General features: G+C 40.7%; 1 protein-coding gene across 10 annotated transcripts in view; it reads left to right on the plus strand.

The window, feature by feature from the left end:
• Nucleotides 1–21,099, plus strand: part of CAMSAP2 (calmodulin regulated spectrin associated protein family member 2) — a 163,087-nt gene that overhangs the window by 93,432 nt on the left and 48,556 nt on the right. For 7 of the 10 annotated variants that reach the window (XR_006283246.1, XM_037906020.2, XM_037906019.2 and 4 more), the window contains exons 5-7: nt 9,088–9,120; nt 12,965–13,106; nt 14,669–14,808. Coding sequence is in view for 9 of the 10 variants with exons in the window: in XM_037906020.2 (XP_037761948.1) it covers nt 9,088–9,120; nt 12,965–13,106; nt 14,669–14,808 (315 nt within the window). In the remaining variant the exon portion in view is untranslated. The remainder of the gene's footprint in view (nt 1–9,087; nt 9,121–12,964; nt 13,107–14,668; nt 14,809–21,099) is intronic. The other 3 variants (XM_037906021.2, XM_037906022.2, XM_043520778.1) reach the window with 1 other exon arrangement.

A 21,099-nucleotide genomic window follows, 5' to 3' on the forward strand; every position in this document is an offset into this window, starting at 1 on the left:
TGCAGTGGACCTGGTTCAGTCTGAATTGTTGTTACGGGCATCACAGGAGATTCCACTGGCTTTGCTTCCTTCCTCTTCTTCATTGCTAGATGACTTTGTAATGCCAGAATATTCCTCCCCTATATCTGAGGATTTTAAATAATGTCAGGACCTCCTGAGGCTCATGGTTTCAGCCTTTGGTATTCAGGAGAACATCCATAAGTTACTGTATATTCTCCTGTCCTCAGCTCCAGGGAAAGTGACTCTCCCCATAAATTAAGTGATCTTGGAACCGGCAAAGACTCTGTGGAACACTCCAGCTTCCTTACCACCCACAACAAAACGTACAGATAAAAGATGCTACGTGCCTATGCATGGTTTTGAGTGCACCTATTTGCATCCGGTACTTAAATTTCTTGTTGTAATGGCTGCTAATGAGACGTTAAGACAGGGAGGTATAAATTTACACAAAAGAACAAGGATTTTAAAAGATTGGATGTGTTTGAGAGGAAAATGTATTCTACTTCTTCCTTACAAATGCATGTTGCCAATCAGCAGGCACTTTTATCAAAGTACGACTTTTGTAAATTGAGAAGCAATGGCAAAATTAACAGATAAGTTGCCCAGAATCCTGTAGTGAAGAGTTTAAGGCTTTCATTGCAGAGGGCTGTCGAGTGGCAAAAATTACAGTTAGTTTGAGACATGGCTGATGCTTCCTCTAGAGTTATGGCCTCTGCTGTAACAATGAGAAGGACTTCATGGTTGCAGAACGCTGGTATCACTCCTGAGGTCCAACTGACAATTGAGGACCTATCCTTTTACGGTCAATCTTTATTTTCAGAGAAAACTGATGAAACATTACATTCCCTTAAAGACTCAAGGTATGTTGTGTTTGTTGGGGGGTTTTACCCCAGTGGTAAAGATCATCACTTCCCGGAGCAACAACAATAGCAGCAATAACACCCTCAGCAGTTCTTTAGTTCAAATTGTTCTGCTAGACAGCAGGACTTCTCCAGAAAAGGGCATGTGTCTCATAGAAGTAGGTCTTCTGGTCCCAATTTTAACCCATCAGCCTGTCCTTTATCTATTTTGGGCAAGCAGCCTACTCGACACTCTCCCTGATGTTGGCATTCCAGTTCTCAAGCTTCATACCATTTCCCTTTCGTTTGGAAACTGGGTATCCCTTTTCTACAGGGTTTGGGAGTCAATAACTATGGACAAGTGGGCACTAAGCATTGTGGGACTGGGTTATGCCATTCAGTTCCAGTTTGTTCACCCTTCCCACTCAACTACTCTTTCCCTTTTCAGGGACCCTTCTCACTCGTCTGCTCCTTCAGCATGTGCAGACTCTTCAGGCTTTGGGGGCCATAGAGGAGTTTTCACTTCAAAATCAGGGAAAGGGTTTCTACTAAGGGTACTTCCTGATCCCCAAGTCCAAGGGAGGGATGAGACCTAGCCTCAATCTCTGTGGTCTCAACAAGTACATCAAATACATGAGACTGTGTATGGGTATCCTAGGGACTATTCTCCCACTTTGAATCACAACAGCTGGTTTGCAGCCCTCAATCTTCAGGATGCTTACGTCCATGTGGCGATCTTCCCAAGGCACAGGAGGTTTCTGAGATGTGTAATGGAGGTCAGCATTATCAGTACACTGTGCTTCCCTTTGGCTTTTCCTCCGCTCCATGGGTATTTACCAAATGCATCACTGTAGTAGCAGCATTATCTCAGAAAAAGAGGAATTCTTGTCTTCCCAAACCTGGACAATTGGTTAGTGAGAGGCAAGTCCAAAGAACAAGTCCTCTGTAACACCAATTCACACAATGTCTCTTTGATCATCTGGGTCTGATTTTGAACAAAGGAAAGTTGACATTAATGCTAACTGAACAAATTGATGAATTAGGGCCTTACTAGACTCATAAATTTGAGAGTGTTTCTGCCAAACAAACAGTTTCAACCAATTTGTCACCTGTATCTGGCACTTCAGTCCTAACCTTCAACTACAGTCTACGCGTGCTTGAAGTTCTACACCATATGGCTGCGTGCACTTATGTAGTTCAGCCTGTGAGATCGTGCCTTCATCCTCTTCAAACATGGTTGAAGTTGGTTTATTGCCCGAGTTGTCAGTTGTTGGACAAGCTTTTCCAAGTGCTTCCAGTGATCCTGGATTTCTTACAGTGGTGGACAGTTCTGAGCAACGCATGTTAGGGTATTCCCTTCAGTTGTTTTCCAGCAACAGGATTTTAGTCACCAGTGCCTCCTCAATAGGTTGGGGAGTTCATCTAGAAACATTGAAAATTCAGGGCTTTTGGTTGAAAAGGAGACTTCCTTTCATATCAACATCCTGGAGCTTCAATCCATTTACAATGCCTGCCCAGCCTTTCAGAATCACATTGGGATGCAGCAGTTCATATACTCACCATCAACGACACCGCAATGTATTATGAGCTTGGGATGCAATAAAATTTTGGCAGTTCTGCACCAAGGAAAGTATAATTCCCACAGCCGCTCGTTTACTTGGGGTCCAGAATCACTACTCCAATCATCTCAGCAGGAATTTCTCCCAGAATCACAAGTGGTGTGCTGATCTCCATCTTCTTTCAAGGGACATCCTGATTTTCGACCAGTTTGCAACAAGAGACAGCTAGAAGCGCCATCAGTATTTTGCTCTCAAGTAGGTCTCAGTCCAGGCTCCTTAACAGATGCCTTCCATCTGAATTGGGGATCGGCACTGATGTACGCCTTTCCCCTGGTACCACTCATTCCTCATTATTCTTAAACTGAAGTTGGATCATGCCAAACTAATTTTCATTGCATCAGCTGGGCCTAGGCAATGTTGATTCTCTGACCTACTCAATCTGTCGGTTCGACCTCCCATCGCTCTTCCTCTTTATCATAATCTACTGACTCAGCACCACAGTTGAGTTTTGTATCCAGTGTTCAGAAGTCTAAACCTCATGGCATGGATGCTGCATGGTTAGATGAGGAGGAGGAGGAGGAATGCTGTTTGGAAGCTGTTAAGCAAGTGCTACTCAATAATAGAAAACTGTCCACAAGAGCTACCTGTTCAACCAAGTGGAAGTGGCTTTTGATGTGATTGCTAGCCCGGGGATTCAACCAAGGCTAGCCTGCATTTGGAACATTTTGAAGTATCTGCTACACCTTCAGTCCTCTGATCTGTCTCTCAGCTCCTTTACAGTCCAGTAACAGGTGATTTTGGCATTTCATCCTTTGATCCAAATGAAGTCAATTTTCTCTAATATCATGGTAGCAAGATTTCTAGGAGGAGTCATTAGTCTTCACCCACCAGTGAAAGAGCCGGTTCCCTTGTGAGACCTTAATACTGTGTACTGTGTTAACTGCTCTTATCGGGCCTTCACTTGAGTCCCTAGCAACCTGTTCTCTGTCCCTCCTGTGCCAGAAGACAGCCTTACTCTCCTTGCAGATGTTACAGCAAGAAGAAAGTGAACTGCAGGCCATGACATATTCAGTTTTTCAAAGACAAAGTGGTCCTATGGCCACATTCAAAATTTTTGTTGGAAGTGGTTTCACAATTTCACCTTAACCAAGTAATATTTTTGCTATTCTTTCCTAAACCACACTCAAATACATATGAACAGCAACTTCATTCATTGGATGTGAGACAATGCTTGGCGTTTTACCTAGAGAGGACTACACTTTTTCATTCATCACCTCATTTTTTGTCTCCTTTGCAGATTAAAGGAAGGGTCAGGCAGACTCTAGGCAGATATCCAGGTGGATAACTTCCTGCATTACAATAGCATATAAAGTAGCTGTTCCTCAGACCATGCTTCCTCAGAGATTATGGACTTATTTGATGAGGGCCCAACCAAGATCGATAGCATTCTTAAGTGCTGCTTTAGATTCATAGATTGATAGATATTAAGGTCAGAAGGGACCATTATGATCATCTAGTCCGACCTCCTGCACAACGCAGGCCACAGAATCTCACCCACCCACTGCTGCAAAAAACTTCTCACCTATGTCTGAGCTATTGAAGTCCTCAAATCGTGGTTTAAAGACTTCAAGGAGCAGAAACTCTTCCAGCAAGTGACCCGTGCCCCATGCTACAGAGGAAGGCGAAAAACCTCCAGGGCCTCTTCCAATCTGCCCTGGAGGAAAATTCCTTCCCGACCCCCAATATGGTGATCAGCTAAACCCTGAGCATATGGGCAAGATTCACCAGCCAGATACCCAGGAAAGAATTCTCTGTAGTAACTCAGATCCCACCCCATCTAACATCCCATCACAGGCCACTGAGCCTATTTACCATGAATATTTAAAGATCAATTAATTGCCAAAATCATGTTATCCCATCATACCATCTCCTCCATAAACGTATCGAGTCTAATCTTAAAGACAGATAGGTCTTTTACCCCCACTGCTTCCCTTGGAAGGCTATTCCAAAACTTCACTCCTCTGATGGTTAGAAACCTTCGTCTAATTTCAAGTCTAAACTTCCCAATGACCAGTTTATATCCATTTGTTCTTGTGTCCACATTGGTACTGAGCTTCAATAATTCCTCTCCCTCTCTGGTATTTATCTCTCTGATATATTTATAGAGAGCAATCATATCTCCTTCTTTTGGTTAGGCTAAACAAGCCAAGCTTCTTGAGTCTCCTTTCATAAGACAGATTTTCCATTCCTCAGGTCATCCTAGTAGCCCTTCTCTGTACCTGTTCCAGTTTGAATTCATCCTTCTTAAACATGGGAGACCAGAACTGCACACAGTATTCCAGGTGAGGTCTCACCGGTGCCTTGTATAATGGTACTAAAACCTCCTTATCTCTACTGGAAATACCTCTCCTGATGCATCCCAAGACCACATTAGCTTTTTTCACGGCCATATCACATTGGCGGCTCATAGTCATCCTATGATCAACCAATACTCCAAGGTCCTTTTCCTCCTCCGTTACTTCTAATTGATGTGTCCCTAGCTTATAACTAAAATTCTTGTTATTAATCCCTAAATGCATAACCTTACACTTCTCACTATTAAATTTCATCCTATTACTATTACTCCAGTTTACAGGGTCATCCAAATCTTCCTGTATGATATCCCGGTCTCTCTCTAAATTGGCAATACCTCCCAGCTTTGCATCATCTGCAAACTTTATTAGCACACTCCCACTTTTTGTGCCAAGATCAGTAATAAAAAGATTAAATAAGATTGGTCCCAAAATTGGTCCCTGAGGAACTCCACTGGTAACCTCCCTCCAGCCTGACAGTTCACCTTTCAGTAGGACCCACTGTAGTCTCCCTGTTAACCAATTCCTTATCCACCTTTCAATTTTCATATTGATCCCCATCTTTTCCAATTTAACTAATAATTCCCCATGTGGCACTGTACCAAATGCCTTACTGAAATCTAGGTAAATTAGATCCATTGCGTTTCCTTTGTCTAAAAAATCTGTTACTTTCTCAAAGAAGGAGATCAGGTTGGTTTGGCACGATCTACCTTTTGTAAAACCATGTTGTATTTTGTACCATTTACCATTGACTTCAATGTCCTTAACTACTTTCTCCTTCAAAATTTTTTCCCAAGACCTTGCATACAACAGATGTCAAACTAACAGGCCTGTAGTTACCCGGATCACTTTTTTTCCTTTCTTAAAAGTAGGAACTATGTTAGCAATTCTCCAATCATATGGTAGAACCCCTGAGTTTACAGATTCATTTAAAATTCTTGCTAATGGGCTTGCAATTTCATGTGCCAATTCCTTTAATATTCTTGGATGAAGATTATCTGGGCCCCGATTTAGTCCCATTAAGCTGTTTGAGTTTTGCTTCTACCTCAGATATGGTAATATCTACCTCCATATCCTCATTCCCATTTGTCATGCTACCATTATCCCTAAGATCCTCTTCAGCCTTATTAAAGACTGAAGCAAAGTATTTGTTTAGATATTGGGCCATGCCTAGATTATCCTTGACCTCCACTCCATCCTCAGTGTTTAGCGGTCCCACTTCTTTTTTTTTTTTGTTTTCTTCTTATTTATGTGGCTATAGAACCTTTTACTACTGGTTTTAATTCCCTTTGCAAGGTCCAACTCTACTTGACTTTTAGCCTGTCTTACTTTATCCCTACATGTTCTGACCTCAATAAAGTAGCTTTCCTTGCTGATCCCTCACATCTTCCACTCCCTGTATGCTTTCTGCTTTTTCTTAATCACCTCTCTGAGATGCTTGATCATCCAGCTTGGTCTACAACTCCTGCCTATGAATTTTTTCCCCTTTCTTGGGATGCAGGCTTCCGATAGCTTCTGCAGCTTTGATTTAAAGTAATCCCAGGCCTCCTCTGCCTTTAGATCCATAAATTCTTCAGTCCAATCCACTTCCCTAACTGATTTCCTTAATTTTTGAAAGTCAGCCCTTTTGAAATCAAAAACCCTTGTTGCAGATTTATTTTTGTTAATCCTTCCGTTCAGTTTGAACTGAATTAGCTCATGATCACTTGAACCAAGATTGTCCCCTACAACCATTTCTTCCATGAGGTCCTCACTACTCACCAAAACCAAATCTAAAATGGCATCCCCTCTAGTCGGTTCAGCAACTACTTGATGAAGGAATCCATCAGCTATCGCATCTAGGAAAATCTGAGCCCTATTATTATTACTAGCACTCGTCCTCCAGTCTATATCTGGGAAGTTAAAGTCTCCCATGATCATGCAGTTTCCATTAGTATTTACTTCAATAAAAACATTAAAGAGGGCTCTATCCATATCCAGATTAGATCCCGGTGGTCTATAGCATACCCCAAGCACTATCCCAGGGGAGGCTCTAGTAGTTTTCTTCCCCAGTGTAATTTTTGCCCAGTCGGACTCTGCCTTATCCATTCCATCGCTTCTTATTTCTTTACATTCTACTGCATCATTGATATACAATGCTACTCCACCACCTTTACCTTTATTTCTGTCTTTCCTAAACAGCACATACCCTTCAATAGCTGTAGTCCAGTCATGACTACTATTCCACCATCTTTCTGTTATCCCTATAACATCTGGTTTCACTTCGTGCACCAGTAGCTCTAGTTCCTCCATTTTGTTAGCTAGGCTCCTCGCATTGGTGTACAAACATCTTAATTTTTGCTGTTTGGCCTCGCTCACATTCTGTACCCTATTTGGCACGGTCATTCTACAGCCAGTATAACCTATTAGACTGGTATCCACACTGCCCTTCCTCCTTATATACATTCTCCTACCCACAGCTGTATCCTTTCTTACTGTGTTTTCTTCCCTCTCAATGCTAAAATCCGGCGTGGAGATTACCTGGACATCTCTCAACCATCTCCCCCAAATTCCTAATTTAAAGCTCTCTTAATCAGTTGTGCTAGCCTCCATCCTAGAAGTCTGTTTCCTTTCCTACTCAGATGAAGTCCATCCCAAGAGTCCTCTGTCCATGAATGCCTCCCTGTGGCCATACATCCCAAAGCCCTCCTTATAGCACCACTGCCTAAGCCATCTGTTGATAGTCATAATCTTGTCACACCTTTGTTGCCCTTCTCTAGGAACAGGCAGAATCCCACTAAAGATCACCTGAGCCTCAATTTCCTTAAGCATCTTCCCCAGCCTAGCATAGTCTCTCTTCATACTTTCCAGTGAGAATTTAGTCGTATCTATCGTATTGATATTGGACATTGGCAGGGCTGCTGCCCAATCTTCTTTATATATTTTTATCAAGCACTATGCTGTTAGCACTGTGTCTAGGTCACATGCAAACTTTGGAAAGGCAGTTTTGCAGTTGTTGAAGTAGACTCCATGTCCCACCACCTTGAAGTACTGCTTGTGAGTTAACTGAATGGAATACCCATCTATAACCACTCAATGGAAAAATTATTACTTGTACTGTAACTATTGTTCTTCTAGATGCGGGTGGAGACATGTATTCCACAACCCAACCTCCAGCCCCTCTGCATCGGAGTGTCTTGTCTTTACATTTGGAGCAAAGGAACCGAGAGAGTTTGGGGCAGCACTGCCCTTAAATAGCCAGGGAAGGGGTTAAGGGCCAGAGGGCATAAGCGCCCTCCCTGCCAGTACTATTAGGAAAAGTTTCCAGTGTTGATACACTGGGTGCTCACGCATCTGAGTGGAATACACATCTGCACCACATCTCAAAAAAATAGTTACAGTACAGGTAGGTAAGTGGTTTTTTGTAATAAATATTCTTCTGAAACCTATAAGCACAATTAAAGACTAATCTAAAACCCTTTGAACTTAATGAAATAATTTCAATTGGTTTTTTTCAGTGGGTTTGGGATTAAGCATTTAGAGTGAGTTTACTCTGATTCTTTGCAAATCTAGTCATTTTGTCTCTCTTTTTTATCATATGTATTTTATAGACTATTTGATTATGATTAAATCCACCAATTCTGATTTTTTCACCCCTTCCCTAGAAGTAGCTGAAAGAAAACTACACACATGAAAACTAGGTTGTACATTCAGGTCATTGCCCATCATGTAGCTGATGCTAATGTGACTTGTATTTGCAAATACATGATTGCCCGCACCCCTCATTTTTCTGAAGATTGTCATAGGACTATATTTACAAAATATTTTTAAACTTGTATGAAACATTACTGGCTGGCATTGGAATTAACTGTTATAAACCTCATTGGAATTTGTAATGTTACAAGCATGTTTAGACCTGTTATTATACATTGTGTTACCTTTTTTGCTTGCTTGCATATTCTATGTTCTGAGTCACTTCATTTTGATCATAGTCTCAGATGAATTCCTCAGTTGGCAAAATTGATTGCATATCCTGGGTGCAATTAGATGTGTGAGGACATCAAATAAAATAATAGTGATTTAAAAACCTATGTCTTTTTAGTGTGGAAAAATTATTCTGTTGATCGACAGAGACTGAAAACTATCATTTCCATTATTAGTTTTACTATTAAAGAATTTCATTTTATTCTGTACGAAGGTTACAGTGCCAATAGCATTTATTATGAAATTATAATACACTATTGTACAAAACTGAGAGAAGTTTAAAGCAAAATTGCTATGTAAGGATAAACTATAAAATCTGATTTAAAAATTTTTTTTTGCTTTTGTTTTTTCTTTTTTCTACTGCTTCCTCTGAAGTCTCCTACGAAATGGTTTTGGAAACTGGTTCCTGTAAGTTTGCCTGACTGCTTCACCTTTGATCTAATAGCTTAAAATGAGAATCGTTTTGTCCATGTCATGCTGGTGTACTCAATTCATTTAATTTATCTCGGCTAGATTAGATTATAGTATAGTAGATTGCTGTCCATAGGGTTCACATAGTTTAGAACCCAGTCTTTCGAGGTAATCTGGAGAAAATTAAAATTTAAGGTATGATATTGGATCAAAAGTTGCTTTAAGAACAGTTGACATGCATCTGTAGTGGTTATGATATTTTACTTTTTATAGTGAAGTGTGTTGCCTTCTCTTACCTCACCTCAGTATATAAAATACTCTCTCTGTACTCTCTCTGGTAAGGTTCTTTGCTTGGTTCATATGCAAACTCCTATTTAGTGTGAATCAGAACTGCTTGTGTACTTTCTTAAGAAAGTTGATCCACAGAAGCCAACCTTTGTGGCACTTGAAGTTTTTAGACACTTATTAAAAAGTGTGTATCACACACACACCATTTATCCTAGTTTCTCTCTTTTCAATTAGTGATGAGTATTGAGGGGAGCAAAACATTGGCTGTGCCCCTATTGTTAAAATTATAAAAGCATAATAATGTAACTCTGTGCTTAATTAATAACATATTGTAATTTGCACTAAAATTGTATGTAGTTTAATTAACATATCCCCCTGCTACACTTCAACAATAAAGATAATATGCTCTTTTCTCTGTCATCAGTAAATCCATACTATAGATATGGAGCTGCTTTGAGATTTACTTAGTCTGTAGATGTTCAAGTAAAGGCTGTACTGCATTTTGTTCTGTTGTCCAAAAATGTACTTTTGATCTTTCGATCAAATCACACATGTAGCACTTGTGCAGGCCCTCAGCTAGTTTTGTTTTAACTAAGAGATGGTTCATATATATTGCAAAGAGAGAAAAATAAGCTTAGGCAACTGCTTACTGTAAATAAAGTTTGGCCATTGCCTAAAGAACAGCATTAAGAAACAATTTGTAATAGCGATTACAGCTGTTCTGTTCCTAGCTGATTGAACCCAATTTCATAAGAGTCTGTAGTATAAAAGTAATTCCTCTGCAGTGTTGTCTTTTTTCCTCTCTGCATTGCTATCTATGTATATTTAAAGAGAATATTCAGTTCTGGACTATGTAATACCATTTAAATGTTCTTATTTCAGGAATGAAAGGACAACAATATAACTAACATAGGGGAGAGGAGTAAAGCCACAAGTGGGCTGTGTATGGTCATTACAGACCTACGAAAATAAAGTACATTTCTCATCATAATCTGACATACAGTATTTCCATTAAACCAGAATGTTTGTGAAGAGCTGTTTCTGAATAAACCTTTTGTTATTGCTGTTTTTGTATAAGATATTTGTTTACCGATAGTTCCCTATCAGTATATTAGAAATATCATATATATTTGCAGTGCAGTTATTAAAAGCAGTGCTGTACCAATCTTTTGATAAATATGGTACTAGCATGTTGAGGTGTTATATTTTGTTATGACCATGTTTATCATCACACTTTCTAAATGATTAAAAGAGATTTTCTTCCAAATTAAAAGTAAAAAATAGTCACTGGTGTCTACACAGTAACTTGAAGTAGCATAACATATGTTGCCTTCTTTATCAAATGCTGAGTAAATTCCTATTAAAACATGATACAAAATATACCTTGAGCAACCTAGTAGATTTGACTGTATTTTAACTTTATTTTTTCCTGAAGTTGGATATTTCTACTCTCTCAAACAACCATCTTCTTCCAGGTCTACCTTTAAGGTTTGACATACTGTAGTTCCCAAGAGAAGTCTGTAGACAATGTTCCTAAGGCAGCCTGAATCATCGTTTAAATGACAGGAAGCTTTCTCCCAGAAAGTCATTGTGTGGTGGCATATTGTGAGATGCTGCTAAGCCAGCCATTGTACTCTATATTTAAAACAACTTTAAACTGTTCTTTAAACAAAATTGAGAAACTGTTTTTAAAACAATATATTAAATTCTTGAGATAAATTTTTAATTATGATTTTTGAGCCAATCTGTATATTATGTGTTACCATATCTTCTCTGCTATTGTTGTTGAATAATAAAATAAAATCTAAGTAAAACATTTCTCCTCACACTTCATTTCTAAACCATTTCCATGGAGGAAAAGCATAATTCTATATTTGTGACAGTATTGTGATTTCCATGACAATAGATTAGATTGTCACGAGTAAAGAATTGCAATTTGGCTGGGGAGGAAAAAGCTCTGACAGTATGAAAAATGTCTTGCTTAAATATAGGTAATTTAAAGTGTTACTAACATATGCAAATCAAATATTAATAATACATGAAAGATTAACACATTTTGTTTAGCATTTTCAGATGTCTATCATAGCAAGGGGACAATGTCTTCTGCCATTTGTATCTTCATACAACATACTTCATGCTATAGTGTCACCACATTTCAAGCTTGAAGTAAAGCTTTAAATCTTACTCTTTAAATATTAAAATATTAACTGGTTAAAAGTTATCTGGGCCATTCTGGTGTGCTATAATAAAGACTTGTCTTCAGTTCACAGTACTGGTGTCTCTCCACAAGGTAATATAGTCTGGGAGTTCTACATTTCTCAATCCACCATTTTGGCCAATTTAAGAGAGACACTGAGATGCACTGAATGGAATCCCATCCAGTTCTCACCAAAAGTATAATTTTCAGGGTTACAGTGAGTGAATTCTCAGAACCTCAAAAGAGAGCCCTCTGAGTCCATCTAAATATATACATAACTTAAACATAAAATTAGTTAGCTCAGGGATATTCTTGACATCATAATTAGCATCATAATTAGCACTGAGGTATTAAGACAGATTGTAAACTTTCTGTAGTATTTGAAAATTAAAAGGTCAGTTACACAATAAGTCATATCAACAAGTTAGTAAATACGTCATCTTATATGTCCTTTTTTTTTTCCCTCCCAATATGGCACCCCAGGGGATGTGAGAAGAGACATTAAGAATGACCAATATGGAATTAGAGCAAAAAAAAAAGTTTCTTTTCAAAATGTTTTCCTTTTGTAAAATTCTTTTACCCTGGTAATCTTGACCATGAATCCTTTTCTAAATGCCCTGTTGTCTGTATGACACAGAGTAATAATGAAAATGGAGCCGATCAAATCCAGATTTCTCTACTTTTGAATTTGGCGTCAGGTCTGTTATAACTGAAGCACGTATTGGCCCAGATCCTCATGTGGCGCATATTGGCTTAGCTCAGCTCACTTTCAAAAAGCAATGCAGAGTTACACCACCTGAGGATTTGGCCCATTATGTTAGACAAATAAGTAATTTTTGAATGCTTATGAAACTGAATGCCACTATTTGTAAGTTATTCTCCTAATAGTGACAAATGAATTGTCTGATTTCAGAGTGAATTAGAATATTGTATAAAGAAAAGGAGTACTTGTGGCACCTTAGAGACTAACAAATTTATTTGCATGCTCAAATAAATTTGTTAGTCTCTAAGGTGCCACAAGTACTCCCTTTCTTTTTGCGAATACAGACTAACACGGCTTTCTACTCTGAAACCAGAATATTGTATGTATTTGATCAAACTTTGACAGCACAGTAGTTTTGAATGAAAGTTGCAATATTATCATATGGACTTGTTTCCTTTTAAATCGATCTACATTTTGCCTATTTGTTTAGCATAAATATTAATCTACAGAAAGTAACCTCTGACAAAATGGTGACTGACTTGATATTACTTAATGCCTTTTCACTAATGGAACACAGAATCTACAGTACAAATCTGTTTTCACATATGTGTCTGAGCATATGTCTATTTTAATCTCCTCTTTCTACATGGTAGGCTCGTTACAGGAAGGAGCAAACACTGCTTAAGCAGCTGCCTTGCATTCCACTGGTAGAAAATCTGCTGAAGGATGGTACAGATGGTTGTGCTTTAGCTGCTCTGATCCACTTCTACTGTCCTGATATTGTCAAACTGGAGGGTGAGTGTGTATGTTAGAGGACTCTGCCATTCAAAAGATGGTGATGCAAGTTAAAATGGCTTTTTCTTCAGTGTACATTAAAATGGTGGCATTGAATAGCATAAATACATAAGAGGTAAAATTTGAGTTTCTTAAAAGCTCTCACTTGCATAAAATTTCGTTTTTTAAAGAGAGAGCACCACTTACCAGGGTATCTCCCAATATTATGTTTACCATTACTATCTATAAATCACCAAGCAAATATAAGTTTGTAAAGATAATTCAATAAGGAACTGTCTTGGCAGATTCCTCACTCTTGAGAGCACATCCTTCAGTGCCTAAAGTGTCTTGGCATCCAGCCTTCCTTGGTCATTCTCTGGCCTTCTGTTCTCCCCATGAAAGCTTCAGCCTTGTTGGGATCATGCACATTGATCTCAGGGTTGCTCAGATCCGAAGTGTGAAATCCCTATGCAAAACCATTCCATAGAATGCCTCCAGTAGCACAGGCCCCCAGATTTAAGAAAGCAAAATACCGGTTGCTCTTGGGCTTATGAGATGGAAAAAGTTGGCTTTCAAGTTATGTAAGTGTCAAATCCAGGCACGTGCTGTTACTGTCTAGTGTGTCTGATCAGAGAAGGGTTGAAACTAGGGCTGCCATGGATGTTGACTCCTTGGATCTTTGCTTCCAATGCTAACACCTTGCCCTCTTACTGTTTGAGAACAGACAGAGATTCAGAATTTCTGACTGATGCATTTTTTAGGCCTGGAGTTGGAATCTCATGTATGCTTTCCCACAGATTCCTCCACTCTGTTTTTCAGAACAGTGAAGCAAGACAGGGCTCATGTTATCCTCGAATCCCTAGCTTAATATCACCCGTTTTATTGTTTGGATCTCCTCACCATAATATCCCATTTACCTTTTTAAAATATGCATGTAAAGTCTCCCCTTTTGTCTCTAAAATAAAGTCAGAGGTGATCAGGTACTACTGTGAGAACCATAGAAAACATTAAAAATATAATGTTTTTATTGAGGCTTACTCTAACAGTATTATTCTTGACACTTATTAGATTTGAATGTTCATATGTGAAGCACAAGATCAATTCCATTTCACTTACTACTAGTATCTGAGCATTTAAAACCTAGTTGCAAGAGGGATACTGTAATCAGTGAAATATATTTAAGTTATACTGTAATGTTTGTGATGGTCTCAAAATAATAAATGGGTCAAGAGTTAGATTATAATTTATTTTCATCAAGGGTCATTAAAAATCATAATTTATAATTACCATTTACAAAAAAACCCCAATCATAGTGTGTTTTAGAAAGTATTCAAGATGTTAATCTACTTTGATAGCATAAAAACAAGCCTATAAAAATGCAATGGAATAAAATGTAAGATGACATAACTCAAGATTCTGAAATTAAAATCTAATTCAAAACTGGATTTTTAAAAAATTCCTTTTGACAAAATATTTTCATTTTTTAATCTGCCTCCAAAATGCTTGGCACTTATTATATGTAAGGCTTTTATTTTCAGATCTGTAGCTATGCCTAACCTTTTCTGTTTCCGCTTTCATTTTAGATATTTGTTTGAAAGAGACCATGTCATTGGCCGATAGCCTATATAATCTACAGCTCATCCAAGAATTTTGTCAGGAATATTTGAACCAGTGTTGCCATTTCGCTCTTGAAGATATGCTCTATGCTGCTGCTTCAATAAAGGTAAAAAAAAAAAAAAAAAAAGTTTTTTTTTTTGAACATGTGATTTCTTCTGATCTGCTTTAGTAATGCTATTTTAACTGCTTTTAGGTCTATTGCTATGTGGTTCAGTGAAAAAGGATACTGCATTTTTTGGAACATGGTGATTAAATTATAATGTGCATATAAAATGCATGTTTGAGCTGCACTTATCACCTCATTTTTGATGGTTATTATTAAACTTGAAATGTAAATATATTTTTAAAAGGAGAACACGTAAAACTTTAATTTTTGGGCAGACTGTCATAACTTTGTCCTCTCTTAATGAAAAACACACAATCTGCAATATTTCTTTAAAAATGTAACTGAGAGTTATGATGGCTGTGACTTCCTAAGTTTTTCAAACCATAGTGTAATTTAAAGTTATAGTTTCTAGAATAACTAACTCATCTACCCTTGTCCATCTGTACAGAAATATAAAATATATACAGTGTTAAATTCTATGTTTTACATGTGTATGTGCTATATTTATTTGATACACTGTGGTTGCTCTGCAAACCATAACTTTGAATTTCCTGAATTAATTAAAGTTAAATATAACACTTATGCATATAATATGTAGTTGTGTGCATTTCATTTCCTTACCTTAAAACCGAAAACTATACTGAATTTCACAGTATGTATGTTCATTATAACATATGCTATGAGATTCAAATAAGTGTTTGAGTCTTCTCACAGGTATACAGAATTCTATGTATTAGTGCAATTACTGTGTGTGTTGTCATCTGAATCATAGAATCATAGAATATCAGGGTTGGAAGGGACCTCAGGAGGTCATCTAGTCCAACCCCCTGCTCAAAGCAGGACCAATCCCCAATTAAATCATCCCAGCCAGGGCTTTGTCAAGCCTGACCTTAAAAACTTCTAAGGAAGGAGATTCCACCACCTCCCTAGGTAATGCATTCCAGTGTTTCACCACCCTCCTAGTGAAAAAGTTTTTCCTAATATCCAACCTAAACCTCCCCCACTGCAACTTGAGACCATTACTCCTTGTTCTGTCATCAGCTACCACTGAGAACAGTCTAGAGCCATCCTCTTTGGAACCCCCTTTCAGGTAGTTGAAAGCAGCTATCAAATCCCCCCTCATTCTTTTCTTCCGCAGACTAAACAATCCCAGTTCCCTCAGCCTCTCCTCATAAGTCATGTGTTCCAGTCCCCTAATCATTTTTGTTGCCCTCCGATGGACTCTTTCCAATTTTTCCACATCCTTCTTGTAGTGTGGGGCCCAAAACTGGACACAGTACTCCAGATGAGACCTCACCAATGTCGAATAGAGGGGAACGATCACGTCCCTCGATCTGCTGGCAATGCCCCTATTTATACATCCCAAAATGCCATTGGCCTTCTTGGCAACAACGGCACACTGTTGACTCATATCCATATTCTCATCCACTGTAACCCCAGGTCCTTTTCTGCAGAACTGTTGCCTAGTCATTTGGTCCCTAGTCTGTAGTGGTGCATGGGATTCTTCCGTCCTAAGTGCAGGACTCTGCACTTGTCCTTGTTGAACCTCATCAGATTTCTTTTGGCCCAATCCTCTAATTTGTCTAGGTCCCTCTGTATCCTATGCCTACCCTCCAGCATATCTACCTCTCCTCCCAGTTTAGTGTCATCTGCAAACTTTCTGAGGGTGCAATCCACACCATCCTCCAGATCATTAATGAAGATATTAAACAAAACCGGCCCAATAACTGCATTTAGGGCTCATTTATGCTAATTGCTGAGAATCTTCAACGCCCACTGACTTCACCCAGATGAAGATGTTTAGCAGTTCACAGGAGCACTTAGCATCTTCCAGATTTGAGCTGTTGCTGTCTACTTCAGGCCTCATCTGCACACAAAACGTGAGGCAGTGCCTTCCCCAAGGCCCCAATTGTGGATGCACTGATATTGGCATAAATATGCTTTTAATAGCTTTGGCTTGTTCCATTAGGGGAAGGGGAATAAACTATACAGCTATAAAGCACCTTTGTACCAATATACCTGTGTTCACACTAAGAGTCGTACTGACATAATTGTAATGCTAAAACATCACATCCCTAGTCAACATAGTTATACTGGCACAAAATCTGTGACTGGGCCAGGCCTTAGTCCAGAGGTGGGCAAACTACAGCCCGTGGGCCACATCTGACCCGCAGGACTGTCCTGCCTGGCCCCTGAGCTCCCGGCTGAGGAGGCTAGCCCCCGGCCCCTCCCCCGCTGTCCCCACGCCCCCAGCACTCTGGCCCACCGCTTCTGCCTGGCAGTGCGGGCGGCGTAGCTGGGTCTGGCGGGGCTGCGAGCTCCTGCTGCTCTGTGCAGCATGGTAAGGGGGCTGGGAACGGGGTGGCAGGGGTTGGATAAGGGGCAAGGGGTCCCGGGGGAAAGTCACGACAGGGAGCAGGGGGTGGTTGGATAGGCATAGGAATCCCAGGGGGGCTGTCAGGGGGTGGGGGTGTGGACAGGGGTCGGGGCAGTCAGGGGACAGGGAGCAGTGGGTGTTGGATAGGGGGTGGGGTCCCAGGGGGCATTTGGGGCGGGGGGTCCTAGGAGGGGGTGGTCAGGGGACAAGGAGCAGGGGGGGTTGGATGGATTGAGGGTTTTGGGGGTGGTGGTCAGGGGACGGGGAGCAGCAGCAATTGGATCGGCGTGGGAGTCCCGAGGGGGCTGTCAGGGGGCAGGGATGTGGACAGGGGTCAGGGCAGTCAGGGGACAGGGAGCAGGGAGGGTAGGATAGGGGGTAGGATCCTAGGGGGTGGTTAGGGGCAGGGGTCCCAGGAGGGGGCGGTCAGGGGACAAGGAGCAGGGGGGGTTGGATGGGTCGGGGGTTTTGATGGGGGCAGTCAGGGGGCGGGAAGTGGGAGGGGGCGGATAGGGGCGGAGGCCAGACTGTTTTGGGGAGGCACAGCCTTCCCTACCCGGCCCTCCATACAATTTCACAACCCCGATGTGGCCCTCGGGCCAAAAAGTTTGCCCACCCCTGCCTTAGTCACTAAGGGCTTGTTTACATGCAGCATTACACCAGTTTAACTTAAGGTGTGATTTTAAACGTTTTCAGTTAAGCCACTGCAAAAGGCTGTGTGGACACACTTATTTTGGTTTAAACCCAGGCTTATTTCAATTTAACTAAGGGTATGTCTACACTATGAAATTAGGTCAAATTTATAGAAGTTGATTTTTTAGAAAGCGATTTTATATAGGCAATTGTGTGTGTCCCCACTAAGCGCATTAAGTCGGCAGAGTGCGTCCACAGTACCGAGGCTAGTGTCGACTTTCGGAGCGTTGCACTGTAGGTAGCTGTCCCACAGTTCCTGCAGTCTCCACCGCCCATTTGAATCCTGGGTTGAGTTCCAAATGCCTGATGGGGCAAAAACATTGTCGTGGGTGGTTTTGGGTACATGTTGTCAGTCGCCCCTCCCTCCGTGAAAGCAACGTCAGACAATCATTTTGTGCCTTTTTTCTTGCGGGCGCCGTATTGCTTTTAGCAGACGGTGCAGTAGGACTGCAAACCATCCTCATCGAACGACTGCTTCCACTGCCACTCTGCTCTCCTGGTTGTCTCATAGGTCCTCTATATGACCGTCATCATCTGCCGCTTCCGCTGCAACTCTGCTTGGCTGCTCTTGTCTCATCATACCACGGCAGGCGTGCAGCCCGCACAGCTGTTGTGTCCTGGCAGCAGACGGTGCAGTAGGTCTGCAAAATTGGTCATCCAACCACCGCTTCCCCTGCAACTCTGCTCTCCTGCAGATGCCATACCATGGCAAGCATGGAGCCCGCTCTGATCACCGCAACAGTTATGAGCTTTGTAAACATCAAATGGTTTCTCTGCTTGCCTGGTGTGCGCTATCTTCAACCTCCCCCTCCTCATCATCTTCCTCGTCCCCAAAATCCTCATCCCTGTTGCGTGAGACTCCCTTGCAGGAGTCCACGTACAGGTGTGGGGTAGTTGTAGGGGCACCCCCTAGAATTGCATGCAGCTCCTCATAGAAGTGGCATGTCTGGGGCTCTGACCCCGAGAGGGCGTTTGCCTCTTGGGTTTTTTGGTAGGCTTGCCTGAGCTCCTTACGTTTCACATAGCACTGTTGTGGGTCCCTGTTATAGCCTCTGTCCTTTATGCCCTTGGAGATTTTTTCAAAGCACGGATTCATCTCCTTATATAACAATCAGATCCAGTACCTCCCGTTTGGTCCATGCTGGAGCTCTTTTGCAATTCTGGGACTCCATGGTCACCTCTGCTGATGAGATCTCCACAGTCACCTCTGCTGATCAGCGTGCCCTGCTGGCCAAACAGGAAATGAAATTCCAAAGTTTGCGGGGCTTTTTCTGTCTACCTGGCCAGTGCATCCGAGTTGAGAGTGCTGTCCAGAGCGGTCACAATGGAGCACTCTGGGATAGCTCCTGGAGGCCAATACCATCAAATTGTGTGCACACTACCCCAAATGCGACCCGGCTATGTCAATTTCAGCACTAATCCCCTCGTCAGGGAGGAGTACAGAAATCGATTTTAAGAGCCCATTATGTCGACAAAAATGGCTTTGTTGTGTGGACGGGTGCAGGGTGAAATCTATCTAACGCTGCTAAATTCGACCTAAACTCGTAGTGTAGGCCAGAGCTAAGAAAATTAAAAACAGATTTAAGCTAAATCGAAATAAGCTACTCTTAAATCAAAATAAGACTTGGTCGACACTTAAAAGTTAGGTTGACATAGCTGTGTCAGTCTGAGATGTGAAAAAAACAACACCCTGACCTACGTAGCTATCCTGACCTTTTCCCTGGTGTACCCAGTTGTGTCAATGGAAATGTGCTTCTGTCGACATAGCTAACTTTGCTTAGGAGGATGGTGTTCATACGCCAACAGAAAAACACCTTTTGTGAGGTAGGCTGCATCTACTCTACAGCTTTATGCCGGCATAGCTACGCTGACATAGTAGCCTTAGGCCAGGTCACCACTACACACTTAGTTTGGAATAACTACGTGGCTCAGGGGTGTGAAAAATCCACACCCCTGAGCAACGTCGTTATACCAACCTTAACCCCCCCACGTAGACAGCACAATGTTGACAGGACAGCTTCATAGCTACCACCTCTCTCTGCCCTTAGAATATTAATACAGGGGATTGCACTGGACTAACTACACTGATTAGGCTAAACCATTGCACTAAGGAAAATAGATATGTGCATACAGAGTACTGTTTTTATTCATTTTATAGATTTATTTCTTAACAGCTTCTTCTTAACTTGGCAAAACACTAATTCTTTCAGGACTACATAGATCCCAAGTTCGAACTTCTAATGTGAAACTGTTCTTTAGTTTACAAGTGCCAAAAAGTATCTCAGCAATATTTTCTGTGACTGTAAAACATTTTCCCTGTGCTTGGGTGATTAAAATAGCTGAACAGATTTTCTTCAAGTTATAAAATGAAAACGCATATCAGGGCAAAACCTGTCTTTTTCCAGAAAGTTATATGCTTAAAACAGAGACTTATGTTCTATTGTGATTGTAATGATAGTGTGACCAGTGTGATTCTATAATAGATATTTTCAGGCTTATCCTTTCAACATAGTGAGGTATCTCACAGACTGAGCAGAGCTTTTGGTACTCCTTTGGTACCTCTGCTTTCTTACAATGAACTCTCCTCTTCTCAAGAGACAAGAGTAAGAGAAAAAAATGTGCCTCATTTTGCTATTCAGGTGTCTTCTTTAAGGTCAATGTAGAGAATTGGAGACAACTGCTGAAATGGTTTCTTCCCTAAATGTAACTCTCCTTTTTGTGTTTTGTTCTTTTTTTAAAGACTCTATTTAAAATATTTCCCTTTTTTGCTTAAGATTCTTCTTTGAATGTCTTCAAAGAATTAAATGTTCTTTTTGTGGCATCAGCATAGCCATTGCAGATGGGATGTAATCAGTTTTCTGAATAACTGGGTCATCTTCACTGCTGTTCTTATGATCTCTATCAGTTTCTCAAGCTGAGTCAAAAAGGCTGGAAGCCTGCATATTGTTCTGCTGGAACCTTACTTATATGGGTAGTCACGCTGACTTTAATGGGACTGCCTGTGTCAGTAAGAGCTGCAGAATCAGTCCCCTAATGTATAAGTATGGTCAGCTCTTGCTGATTATTCTGTTACTTCACATACTGAAACTTCATCAGTTGCTGATCGAGGCAGCCAGTTTCATCTGCTTGAGTCAGCTTTTGGCATTTTCAAATTTCCACATCACAGACTGCTCCCTATCGACATGCTTGTTATACTGTTATCTCTTATTGCTTAGAATATC

Source organism: Chelonia mydas, chromosome 8 (genome assembly GCF_015237465.2).
Source record: "Chelonia mydas isolate rCheMyd1 chromosome 8, rCheMyd1.pri.v2, whole genome shotgun sequence".
NCBI lineage: Eukaryota > Metazoa > Chordata > Testudines > Cheloniidae > Chelonia > Chelonia mydas.